The sequence below is a fragment of the Prionailurus viverrinus genome, chromosome E1, assembly GCF_022837055.1.
Source record: "Prionailurus viverrinus isolate Anna chromosome E1, UM_Priviv_1.0, whole genome shotgun sequence".
Classification (NCBI taxonomy): Eukaryota; Metazoa; Chordata; class Mammalia; order Carnivora; family Felidae; genus Prionailurus; species Prionailurus viverrinus.
This window is the reverse complement of record NC_062574.1, coordinates 13,393,434-13,406,980: the sequence shown is the minus strand read 5'-3', so window position 1 is coordinate 13,406,980 and position 13,547 is coordinate 13,393,434. Positions and strand designations below refer to the sequence as shown.

Sequence of the window (13,547 nt, the reverse complement as noted above, 5' to 3'; positions counted from 1 at the left end):
GAATGGGTGATGGGCATTAAGGAGGGCACTTGTTGGGCTGAGCACTGGGTGTTATATGTAAGTGATTACTCACTGAATTCTCTCCTGAAATCATTATTACACTATATGTTAACTAACTTGAATTAAAAAAAAAAAGAATGTGCACTGTGCTATTGTCATCGTGAAAAATTAGAAAATATTCAGATAGCCATCAACAGGGGAATAGTGAAATTAGCCACAGGATAGCCATCCTCAGACTAAGCAGGTAAAAGGAGGCAGATGCTTCGGATTCTGTGTCTCCATTTCTCTCTGCCCCACTCGCCTCTTTCTCTGTCTCAAAAGTAGATATTAAAAAAAATGTTTTTTTAAGTAGACAGACTTTCATACAGACTCATATTCTGAGATGGGAAGGTGTCTGAGGCATATAGTTAAAAAAAAAAAAAAGCAAGTCGTAGAACAATGCAAACAGCACCATACTATTCTATGTTAAGGAGGTAAGTGAATAAATAAAACCATCTACTTCTATGTGCTCATAGACACATGTGTAGAAAGCCTGGGAAAGTCTTCCAAGTCTACACACCATAATAATCAGTTCTGGATTGGACCGTAGGAAATAGGCAAAGGATTTTTTTTAACTTAATTTAAATATTTAAATGTTTGACAATGAAACTCTCTTCATGTGTTATTTATGTAATTAAAAATAATTATGTTGAATCTCAACAATGGATATATAATGGTTCAGTAAGCTAATATCTCAAATATATGTTTAAAACTTTTTTTTTTCAACGTTTATTTATTTTTGGGACAGAGAGAGACAGAGCATGAACAGGGGAGGGGCAGAGAGAGAGGGAGACACAGAATCGGAAACAGACTCCAGGCTCTGAGCCATCAGCCCAGAGCCTGACGCGGGGCTCAAACTCACAGACCGTGAGATCGTGACCTGGCTGAAGTCGGACGCTTAACCGACTGTGCCACCCAGGCGCCCCTAAAACTTTTAATAATAAATGTTTTAACTACATGAATTGCCTTGGAAAAGGCACGCTTCTGAAGACCTCTAATAAAATGCTAAAAATTACAATATTTTAAAAGTGGTCCTTGGATCGTCTTAGCAGCATATGGAGGAAATATTAGTTATCTTTGGATCCTCTTGGCAGCAAATGGAGGAAACATTAGCCTCTGCCTGCCGGGGGAACTGAGACTCAGAAAGAAAAGCAAAGTAACATGCCCAGAGTGAGGAAAAAGAGGACACTGGTGGTGCTGGAGCCCCTTAGCCCCAGGCGGCAGGCAGCACCCAGGACTGAAGGAAAGGTGGCAGAAGATACCATCAGAGGGAAAAAATGGGGTGGGGTTGGTTTCTGGGAAGACAGAAATAAACGGCTCTTCCCACCATGCGGAGAGAGAGTGAGTGCTCACAGCCCCCAACAAGCCCACCAGCAGAGAAGGAAGGGGTGAGGGGAGGCTGAGAAAGGGCAGAAGTCAGGGGTTGCAGCTGGGACAGCAAAGCCTTAATACACTAATCTTCATTTATTCACCCATTCGAAAAGCATTTATTAAGGACATCTTATGTGAGACGCCAAGCATCCCAGGGAATCCACTATGGGCAAGATAGACTCCATTCCCACCCTCAAGGGGAACATGCTACTAGAAAAGGGAGTATGTAAGTCCCTGTAATGCTGACAGGAAGAAAGGGGGACAGAAGGGGACTGAAAGGGAGAAGAATCAGTACAGATAAGCCTGAGGCACTGGCCTAAACCTCCCTGGCTACAAGACTACTATCAACTCCCTGGTGGCAGGCTGAGAACATTTTATAGCTCATCCAGTTTCTCTCTTTGCTTTGGCCACCAGGGAGCTCAGTGTGCAGCTCAGCACTCAGTGGCAGCAGTCTTCCCTGGGTTTCCTCTCTTCTGATCAACAGTGTAGAGTTTTCACAATCTTTGACTTTTTTCTGCATGTAACGAAAACCCTTTAGAGAGTCTGTAGTTTAAATAAATAAATGAATAAAAATTAAAATGACTTTCTCCCATGAGAAAAGTTGAGGGCCCGAGCTAGACCATCACCTGCAAAGAGCAATGTTTAGCGCCCCATGGCATATCAGCAGGATGGCATCCAGTAATTCCTGAGCCCATCATTTCTGTACCTCATTAGACCCTAATGGGATGTGTACTGAGTCCAAAAACTCCAGGGAGGACACATCTTACAGATTATTCACAACAGATTTGCTGGGCAGCGAAACACCATCTCAGATTTGATCTCCCTGCCCCTCTCCAGCCCGTTTAAGAGAGAAACCACAACACTGAGACCCAAATGGGGTCGTTCATGGTAGCGATGACGACAGTTGCCATGTGTTGGCCTCACCCAGCTGTCTGACAGATTCTCTGGCCTTCTTTCCATTGCTCCAGTGTGTCAAACTCATTCCCATCTCAGGCTTTTGCCCTTGCCCTGCTCCAAATCTTTTGTCACCACGTAGGCCGCAGGTCAAAGGTTACCTCCCGGCTTATCCACTCTGAAGTTGCCTGTCCCCAGTCACTTTTGATCCAATTACCTTCTTCTATTTTATTTTCATAGCATTTTCCATCTAAAATTACCTTATTTGGAGCATTGGCCTACATCTGTCTTGTTCACCACTGGACCCTGGTGCCAAAGACAATGCCTGGCATGTGGTCAGTTCTCAAAGCTATCTGCAGAACAAAGGAAGAGAGGCGTGCTTGCTATGTGGTGCTAATGCTAAGTGCTTTCTGCGGTGACAGCAGTGTCCCTGCGTGGCCTGGCTCCCACCGGACCCTCTGCAATCCCTGTCTGCACGGCAGCATACCTTCGTAGGCCTCCTCTGTGTATGCAGCGTTGATGAACCTGTCCAGGATGTCGTTCTCTTCAGCAAAAGCCAGCAGGATCCGCACGATCTCCTTGGTGTTGGGGTTGATGTTTAACAAGGCCTTCATCAGGCAGGTCTTCCCCGTGTCAGAGGCCGTCAGCTTGTGCATAAGGAAGTCTGCAGGGAGGGAAACAGAATGAGCTGCAGGAGGGGCCTGTCTGCTCCTGGCGGGGTTGGGGGGGGGCAGGGTGTGGGGGCTGCAGGCTCAAACCTCTAGACCCTGCTCCAGGCCCTCCCCTGCTGCACACTCCCCTCCTCCCTCTCCAGCTACTCCTCCCCCAAGGCCCCGGAGAGGCTTATCTGAGGCCTTTTGCTCTTTGCTTTCTGTATCCTCTCCCTTATAGGGGACAACCTCACCCACTGCGTGGCTTTCCACTGTCCACTTCAGTGCTGAAATCTCCAGCCTGCCTCCTCCTGGTAGCCTACAAATAAAGCTCATCACCTCCCCCTAACAAGCTACTCCCCAAGCTAACAGCTTGGGCCCCACCATCCACCAAGTCACCAATGGCACCACCCTAGACTCCTCCCTTTCTCTCGCCCTCCTTGTCCTTGAGTCCAGCCAATTCCACTGCTGAAGAGCTGGTCACCTTCCCCCACTCAGATGCTGCGGTCCCCACCTCGCCTGAATAGCTTCCTTCCCATCCGCCATGCAGGAGCCAGACCACGACCTTTACCTGTTTAAGTCCTTTCATGGCTCCCCATTGCCCTCAGAGTCAGGTTCAAAGTCCCCAGCCCAGCATTCTGGGCTCCTCACACGCCCTCCTCACGGGCTGTCATGGGGGAAGGTTGACAGCAGGAGGCACGCAGGGCCCCCAGCCCTGTACCGTCTCTGCCGGAGCCAGGCACTGACCAGCCACTTCCAGGCCATGACGTCGCTTGCAAAGCTCCTGCAACTCCACCAGCAGCTCCAGCAGCTCCTCCACGCTGCCCTCTGACACGGCTGCAAAGATGCGCTTCTTCAGCCGCCTCTTTTTTCGCCTCTGCTCTTCCTTGGCCAGGTTTGCACTGAGGCCAGAAAGTGTTTCCAACTCACCACACATGCACCCCCACCCCCACTCACTCCCCTTCCCCGACCAGAGCCACGATGCCTGCAGGGTGCTGCAAAGCCCAGAACCCCCTCCATTAGTGCTCCGGGCCCCTGGGATCCGTGTCGCCCTATGCAGGCTTCCCTCCTAATCCAAATGCAATTACATTTTTTCAGAATATACGCTTGGGGGCTCCCTGGTGGCTCAGTCGGTTAAATATCTGACACTTGATTTTGGCTCAGTCATGATCTCACGGTTCATGGGATGGAGCCCTGCATCCAGCTCTGCACTGACGGTGTGGTACCTGCTTCAGATTCTGTGTCTCCCTCTCTCTCTGCCCCTCCCCCGCACACTCTCTATTTCTCTCTCTCTCTCAAAATAAGTAAGCTTTTAAATATATATATATATATATATATACACACACACACACACACACACACACCACACATATATATTTAGATACACATAGTAAAGGTGATTAGGAAGAACTATTAATGGTGATTACCTAAAAAAGTATGAGAGTAGAGGAAGGAAAATCCCACTTTCATCTTTTGTGGTGTCTGAAGTGTTTAAATCTATCTCTCTGGGCCCCCACACTCCGAATAGGCAACCATGGTAACGCACATTCTTTTGTTTGTGTGTGTTCTTGCGGAAATGCATATGATGTTTCATGGTTTATATGCATATATTTTTAAGTTACGTAGATGGGATTGTGTTAAAGTTCTCATTCTGCTTCATACTGTGGCTTGAATGCTTCACAATGAATGGGTAATACTTTTTATAGTTTATAAAATGTAGTACTCCCCTCCCCCCACAAAAATGCCTACATGCCGCAGCTACAGGCCCAGACATTCGTCCCAGCCCCCGGGAAGGGAGGCTTGTTTCTCTCTCCTGGGTCCTGGTGCCTGTGCCCCTGACACCCACCTGGTGGACACCGTGGGATGAGAGGAAGGGCCAGGCTCACCTGGGACTGTTGGGATTGGACGGCGTCTCTGTCACGTCGTCCTGAGGGGACTGCGGAGAGTCCATGTCATCACAGTTGCCAGAGAGGCTGGAGGGTGGGGGAAAGGAAGAGGGACACAGGAGTTTAAAACTGGACAATGGTAGCATGCCGCAACCGGGCCTGGCCACGTGGCCCAGAATGAGTCACTGCCCCCGCCCCCTGGAACTGAGGGCTGGGTTGGCAGGGGGTGGGGATGGCCGGGCAGGGGGGCCGGGACTCACCACTGCCGGATGTTGGAGTCCATAGGCTTGGAGAAGACGGGGGGAGAGGTCTTGGAGACTGTGGGGTTGGGATCAAACCCTTCTATCTCCAGGAAGAAGTGTGCACTGTGGGGACACCCAAGCAAGGCCATCAGAGCTGGGGCAGAGATTGTCCACCTGTGTGTCCTGCAACCCTGCTTCCAAGAGTGCCCAGCCATACAGAGCACTCGCTCTCGGCCAGCTCTGTGCTGGACCCCGTCCCTCGTGGCCTCACTCTTCCCTCACAGCAGCCCTTGAGGATGGGTACCATCCCAATCATCCACATTCCACAGGGGGGCCTGAGGAGGCTCTGAGGTCAAGCAACTTGCCCAAGCTCACACAGCAGGCAGGCAGCAGAGCCAAGATTCAAAGCTGGGTTTGGGTGACTCTTGTCACTAAAAATACTGAGTAGATGAACACAGGGGTCTCTACCGGGGTGGCCTAACATCTTAGGGGACTTGCCTGTCTGCAGGTGCAAAGGACCCACCACCATTGGTGAACATGGCAACAAGAACCACAATTTCCCATCATGCCCCCCAACTGCCCCTCTGGCCTCAGATCTGAAGAGCCCTACCAGGGAGAGGTCCCTAGATGCTGACATCTACAAGGGCCTTTCCTGGCTGCCAGGGCGCAGTCCCCACCCCCACATTCAACCCCCTTTGACCACCTCTCATATTGTTTTGTTGGCACAGAAAATAGATCTAGAGCAGTGAGTGGATATAAAAGTTCCAGGTATAGGGCTAAGAACCCCTTGTGGAGAAGGAAAACTCAGGAAAGCACTTCGGACAGTGGAGGCAAGGAGCAGTAGAGGGGCAAGTGAAGGGCATGCTTTCTCCCAGGGCTGGAAGAGAGACTTGGGTGCAGGGTCTGTGACCTGGATAAGCCCCAAGGAAAGGGACAGACTTACTGCCCCATGAGAGGCAAGACACAGACCCAAGATAGGACTCCCTAACCAGACATAGCCAGGCCTCACCTTTAGACACGCCCACAAACACAGACACGCCCACTCTCGGAACCCACAGTCACACACTCAGGGACAAGCCTTCTCATGACATCCAGAGTAGTGAGGATCAGGCTGGCGGTCAGTTGTAGCAATACTCCCCACGCCGTGGCTGCTGCAGCACACCTGCTGGCTCGGTGACCTCACCTGGGAACGATGGCCTTTTGCCACCTGGCCTCTCTCCTCAGTGCCTTTGCTGCCTGCCTCTTTCAGGCCCAGAAGGATCAACACACTCCCTCCTTTTCTCACAAGACCACAGAAGAGCTCCCAAGGTATGATTCCAGCCATATCAAGTTCAGAAGGAAGGGCATCAGGGAAGGGATCATGGCCCCATTCTACAGATGAGGGAACTGAGGCTCAGGCTGGAGCAGCAGCTCATCCATAGTCGCCCCACCAGGCTAGAAGCCAAGTTGGTCAGAGAACCTGACTCCTGATTCCAGCCTCAAAGTTTATACCACTATCCACACTGCTCTCCCCTCAGCCCTCTGGATCTTCCAGCCAAAGCAGCTCTAGGGATTAGCTGCAGGTGGAAACTGCCCAACATAGGCACTTCCCAGGATGGGGCAGACAGGAGGGAGACTTGGGTCTTGCCTGGAGAATTCCTCTCCTCTCCAGACACACACAAACCTGGAAGTCTCAGAACAAATCCAGTACTTGGGTGGGGACAGAAATGCGGTGGGAGACGGGGCTGGCTAGCACATTGGGCCTCACCCTCCTATCTTCTGCCCATCAGAGGAACATTCTGATCTGACCTGAAATCAAATCCTTCTTCCAAAAGAGAAGTAAACCCCTGATGGGGAGCCCAAAATCTGGGTTCTAGTCTGCCTCGGTCTCTGCCTCTACCTCCTGTATGCCCCCAGGATGGAGAATAGTTGGGCCAGAAAATCCCTAAGGCCTGGACTCTGGAGCCAGGACAGCTCTAAAATCATCCACGAATGGACTGTGCAGCTGAAGTGGGCATCAGAGGTCATCCAGTCTGATCACCACTCTTGGCATCCCTGGAGTGCCCCAGAAATGCCACCCTAAAGCTGTCCCTGCTTGCCTGGGCTCCTCAGTAGTGCATCTACTCGATAAACGTTTATTGAGCACCCACAGTGTATCAGGCACTGTTCTAGGAGCTGGAGATTAAACGGTGCACAAATGGGCAAAGATCACTCTGAAGAGCTACTGTTCTAGTGAATTGGTCAGAACTGGCCCCACGGATCGGACCAGGGCATAGCACAATGAGGCCATTTCTTTTCCTGCTCCAGACAACACACTGACCTTCAGCTGTAAGATCCTCAGTGGGAGGAACTACAACTGCAATGTCCTTGATTCTCCAGAACCCAGCACTAGCTCTGACACTCAGAAGACTTAACAGAGGAGCAGAACATGGGCAGGTAACGTATGAAAGATAAATGCGAGGAAGGAAAAATGGCTGGTCAGATAGATGGACAGATTAGTTGGATGGGTGAATAAGGTGGATAGATGGGTAGATGGTGCACAAATGCATGAATACAGGGAAGGCTAGATGAATGGATGCATGGATGGCTGAGGAATGAGTACTGGGGTGGGCAGATCAGTGGGTAGATGCAGAGACTGGTAGACTGGCCCAATAAGCAGGTAGGATTAAACCTTAAACTTTAAATGTTGGGAGGTTGCATCCCTCAAGTGACTCCTGTTGGGCTCTCATTGCCCAAAGCTTTCTTCTCTTTTTCTCGGTCTTGCACATGAAGCTAAGGAAGGGTCCCCTGCCTCTCCTCTACCTCTCCTCCTTCTCAGGGCCTCCTCCCAGAGTCCAAAGGGGCCTCAAGGATGGAGCAGAAAATCAGATCATGACAGCATCTATCTACTCCAGGCCTGGAAAACAAGGCCCCCAGGGAGGGGAAGAAATATTTCCTTATCTTACTGTGAAGTGTCCTCCCTCATGCCGAGGAACTGTGCTAAGCCACCAGGACACTTAATCATCAACTTACCCCCTCTGTCTCTTGTTGTCTCACCTGCTCCTTCACTGACTCACCCACTTACTTAAAAACTACTAGGGCGCCTGGGTGGCTCAGTCGGTTACGCGGTCATCTTTGGCTCAGGTCATGATCTCACGGTTCGTGAGTTTGAGCCCCGCGTCGGGCTCTGTGCTGACAGCTCAGAACCTGGAGCTGCTTTGATTCTGTGTCTCCTTCTCTCTCTGCCCCTCTGCCTCTGGAGCTCTGTCTCTCTCTCTCTCTCTCTCTCTCTCTCTCTCTCTCAAAAATAAATAAAAATTAAAACAATTAAAAAAAACTACTAATATGCTCAGTAGGAAACCTGGGGAGCAGGGAAGAAAGAGATGACCCTTCTATGGATCCTGTCCTCAGAGATTTCAACCAAAGCTAGGACATCATCCCAATAGGCACCTCAGTCTCTTTAGGGAGGAGCTGGGCTATGGGATCTCAGGGGAAGAGAAGGTTCTTCAGTTGAGGGCAGGGACCAGAACAGGCTTTGCGCTCTGTCACTGTGGGACTTGCTCTGGATCTTGGAGCAGATCTGTGGCTTGGAAAAATCCCCAGAAGCAGAGAGCACAACATGAGAAAAGCTTCCATGGCAGGAAGGCAAGGACTATGTCTGAGGAAGGAAGTCTTTGGTGGCAGGGAACAAGAGAGTTGAGAGCTGGGCTGAAGAGATAACTGACTGTGAGCAAGGACCCAATTCCTGGGATGGGGAGCTGCTAGATCACGAGGGCCATCCCACACCTGCCCTATTTGCCACTGCACATGTCACATCTCACCTGCCATCATGACAGATGGTGAAGTCTTGGCCATGTGCCATCCTAGCTCCTAATATGCAGCATATGCTGTTTGTTTGTTCCTACCTTTGATCCAGACCAGAGGGCACCACAAGTGTGTTGTTAACTCAGGTGAGCATACAGCTCTGCACCATGTCTCCTGCATTTCTGTCCCTTTTGAAGATAATGAACTGCCCCTGAGCTGGGAAGGAGCCTGTGTGGCCAACCACTTTGTCCCAAGAAATGCCCAAGGGCCCTGGTCTCCAAAAGACCCATTCCTCCATACCCTTCAATCAGCCTGGGCCTCTATCTCAGGGTGTCACCTTGCCCAGGATTCAGTAAGGAGGCCATAGTGGTAGCTGTTCATGAGAAATAGCATGATGGTTGAGGAAAAGCTCCAGGTCCAAAAAAATTTCTCCCCACCTAGACCTCTTGGTGTCTTCAATCCCACCATTAGTACAGATTCACTTACTGATCAAACTGGCCTTCTTTATTTACATAGAATTTTTATTTTTCTTTCTAGGCTGAGTCTTATACTCAGTTTTGAGGGAGATGCTCAAACCTTCGGGGTATGGGGAGAAATAGGCACGTGAGGGCCCTCAAAGAGCTCTTGGGAAGAAGGGGCTACCATTTCAGGAGACAACAGCCACACCTCACACCCAGGCCTTTGGCTTTTGAGGCCATAGGTAGAGCTGGGTCTACAGCTAAGTCATGAACAGGGATAGGCTCAGAAAAGGCAGTTTGGCTGTGGAAAGATCCTGGGATTTTCCTGAAACCCTGTCTGAAATCCTTCCCTGAGGTCCAAACCTCCCCTAGGAATGTGAGAGGGGGAAAGGGAAAGAGGCAGGAGGGTGGTATTTGGTGGCTTAGCTCAGGGATACCTCCGCCCTTACCTAGACAAGCAAGCCCACCCAGGTCCAGGCTGTCCCCACAGTCCTGCCAATACCTGTCTGAACTCAGTGTCCACTCAGTTTTCTCTCCTACAGTCCAGGTGGAGCCTCCACCTGGATGTCCCTCGGACACTTCTCAGCCAAAATTCACATCTGAATTTGGCTTGTCTCTCCTCATCTTGCTCTTTCTCCTGACATGAGCATGTCAGAGATGGCCCCATCATCCCTGCAGGTCCCCCCACCAGATGAAGGGGATGTCTCTTGGTCCTCCTTGTCCCCAACTTCTTATAGCTGATCCTGCAGACCCCACGATCCTGATACCTTCCTGACCCGACTCCCTCTTCTCCATCCCTGATCACCCAGGTTCAGACCTCACCACCTGTCACTCAGGCTTCCCAAGAGCTTTGTCATCTCCCTGCTCCCAGCCTCCCCTCCAAACCATCATCCACACAGATCACCCAGAGTATCATTTCCAAAATGAAAATCTCACCATGCCCTCCCTCTCACACAAAATCCCTTTAGGCTCTACACCACCCTCAGGTTTGTCTAAACTTCTTAACCAATCCCCAAGACCCAGCTCCAGTGATACTCATGTTCCCCAAAATTCCTCCACCCACCAAGCACTTCAGCTATACAGTCCCTCACTGGTCTCCACCCCTAGCCTCTTTCTGGGATGCTCTTTCCCTTCTTTTCCACCTGCCATCACCCATTTCAAACCACTTCATCCAGGAAGTGCCCTGAGACTTTCCACAGGATCAGAACGACCCACCCCTTCTCAGACCCCATCCTGCCTGGTTGTCAGGACACTTCCCACATTCTTCTGGGTGCCTTTCTCACCAGACTATGAGCAGGGATGGGCATTCTTTCTGTCTCCCCAGCCTGGGCCCTGGTGCATAAAAAACTTCAGTGATTATTACTCAAAACAACAGACAGAAAGCAAAGCACCAACTTCACATCTGGCCCAAGAGGGGGCCTGGAATGGACACAGAGGAGGCAGGACAAATGAGCTGAACTAGACCTGGAGCTCACCGGGGTCTAGTGAAAGCACAGCTTGTGGGGGGGAGGGCCATTCGGGCTTGAGGGGCACCAAATCAGCTGAGGGTGTGGGGGACTGCCATGGAGGCATCTCAGGGGCCAGGGATGACCCTGGAGAAGTACTTTCCTTGCTCCTGCTTCTTCCACATCCCCATCTGGGAAGTAGTCATAGCCATCCCAGCCCCATCCGGTTCCCAGGGGTTCTTTGGAATAATAATAACAATGACAATGATGAAGATGAATCTCCAAGTAACAAAAACACTATCAACACTAGCATGTGCAGGGCACTGACTATGTGCCAGGCACAGAGCATTATGCCAACAACCTCAATTAACCATCATCCTATGAGTTGGCGCCTTTGCTGGTGTCCCCATTACACAGGTGGCATTAAAGGGCTTGAATAAGCGGTGGCTCAGCACCCAGTGGACAGGAAAGTAGTTGGTGTAGGTAAAAAAAGTGCCCACTTGGGGATCCAGACTACCTGAAATTTCCATGTGCTTTCTTGCTCCTTGTTTCAAGGATGGCTCCAGAAATCCCTTGCTTCACCCAGAAGCCTTCCTGAATATTTCTGCGTCAGTGCCTCTGATACCTCCAGGGAGACCTCCCTGATTATTCTGGTTGTACTGACTTCCCCACCTCAGCCCCCTGAGTATGCAGTGCTATTTCCCCACCCTCCCCCCATTTATACCTAGTTGGACACCAAGTCACCCCAGATGAACTGAGGGTCTTAGGTCTTCCCCAGGCAAGTGATCCCTGAGGATGGACACCAGGATCCTTCCCGTGCCTTTACAACACAGTGACCAAGCCCTCCAGCCCTACCTCTTCTTCGTTGGCGTAATCTCTGCTGGCCTCTTCTCCTGCAGGATGGCAGGGTTCCCACTGGGGACAGCAGCTCTTCTGCCCATGAGGGGCACCATCTCCTTAGTGTGGACATTCATGACTGGAACACAATCACAGCACAGATGCTTAGGTTGAGTAGGCATGGAGGAGCTTCAGGGGGCTTCAGACCCCCATGTGTCACCATGTGGCCCCTGATCATACCCCAGGATAAGGATCTCACTCTCCACCTTCCCAGGCTGCCAACTCTTCCCAGGGACAGGGAGATTGTCCCCGCAATTTCTCCTGCTCCCTACTCCAGCATCCCTGCTCCTGTGCATCCTGGGAGAGCCCAACAGAGCTTCTAGGTAGAGACCACCACGCCCTTAGCTTCTCTCAAGACATCATCTCCAGCCACCAATATTCAGGTGGACTCCCAAGAATTAGCTCTGCTTTTTCTAATGTCCTTATCAGATTTTGTGTTCAGAGCTATCCTCAACAGAATAAGACTATCACGTCCTTTACTCTAGACACTATGCTCATAGTAATACAGCCTCCAGCCTCTCTGGTGTTTTGGATTTCTTAGCACCCTGGTGGTCTCTGCAGCTAACACACTGATTATCTTTGTGTCATCCACCCAGAGCTGAGTGCAACCGGCCTTGTAGCTATCTGTCCATTGGACTCCCTTCTCACCTGAAGGGAGCAGTGGAGCCCCCTCCCCAATGCAGAGGAGGCAGCCCCTCAGTCTTGAACTGTTTTACTGATGTTCATACTGATGGAGCTGGATGCCATGTTGGCATCCCTCTGAGGGATATGCTAAAGAGAGGGACTGACGTGTCTTTTGAGGACACTAAGGGGACCTTAGAGGTTTCTGTGTATAGGAAAGCCTGAATAAAGACCAGGGCTCAAGAAAGTTAGCAAGTGGCAAGAAGCTGGTGTGGTTGCAGAACCTGGGGAGTTCATGGGGACCACTGGCAGGGAGAGGCTCAGAAGTAGGTGGGGCCATGTTGTATGGGCCTGGAACATCAGTCAGGAGCTGCGGCTGGTCCCAAGGGCAGTGGGGCATAGGAGGGCCCTGGGTTACATAGGAGACAGCCATGTTAGAGGAGTGTGGAGTGGAGGATGGAGGAGACCAGGCCATGGGGCTGGGAGGAGGCTGCCATGGAGGCCATTGGCATGGGTAAGCATAGGCTGGCCATGTAGGATGAGATGGACAGGGCAAAGGGTTGTGTGGACAGGAGGTGACTCTACAGTAAATGGGGGGGGGGGGCATTCTCAACTTGAACAGCCCTCAGAGAACTCCCTCAGAGTCATGGAGGTGGGGGCAGAGGACAAATTTCTATAGGAAGAGTCCAGGTGGGTGAGATGGAGCCAGGCCACTGGTAACCTTGGTCCAAATAGGAAAAGTTCCTTGAAAAAGTGTCCGGAGCAGTTTGCCATCAGACCGCAATGAGGTTGGGAAATGGGACAGGCATCCTCCCCCAAAATTAGCAGCCCTGGGAAAGGAGGAGTTATCCAGGGGAGGGCTTTGGTGTTGGAATGCAGTTACCTTGGGGCAAGGACCTTTGAAGAGGGGCCTTAAGGCCATGTGGGTGGAGTATCCTACTGAGAGAGAATCATGATCATGTGGGTCCCTGACTGTATCCACAGTTACAGGATGAGGCTAGGTGGCCTTTACCACCTTCCTCAGCCCACAGTGGCCTATGGCCAGATACAGCTAAAAGGTTGAGCTAAACCAAGAGTGAAGGAGAGGGATGGAGGGCATGTCTCTTACCCCTCTCTGGGCCTCTGTTTTCTCTTCTGATAAATGGGCTGATTGGACCCCAAGGACCCTATGGCTCTCACCTATGACAGCTGGCTGTTCCCTCCTCCCTGCCGTGGGCCCATGAGTTGGGGCAGTTCTGGGAAGCTGGGCAGGAGAGGGTCAAGAAAACTCTGGTCTGAAGCT

General features: G+C 51.1%; 1 protein-coding gene across 1 annotated transcript in view; it reads right to left on the bottom strand.

Annotated features, from left to right (window-relative positions):
• Positions 1–13,547, bottom strand: part of TRPV3 (transient receptor potential cation channel subfamily V member 3) — a 37,929-nt gene that overhangs the window by 22,462 nt on the left and 1,920 nt on the right. The window contains exons 3-7 of the mRNA XM_047833994.1: positions 11,603–11,723; positions 5,101–5,205; positions 4,841–4,927; positions 3,702–3,856; positions 2,792–2,968 (exon numbers count right to left, since the gene is read on the bottom strand). Of these exons, the coding sequence (XP_047689950.1) occupies positions 2,792–2,968; positions 3,702–3,856; positions 4,841–4,927; positions 5,101–5,205; positions 11,603–11,721 (643 nt within the window). The 5' untranslated portion in view covers positions 11,722–11,723. The remainder of the gene's footprint in view (positions 1–2,791; positions 2,969–3,701; positions 3,857–4,840; positions 4,928–5,100; positions 5,206–11,602; positions 11,724–13,547) is intronic.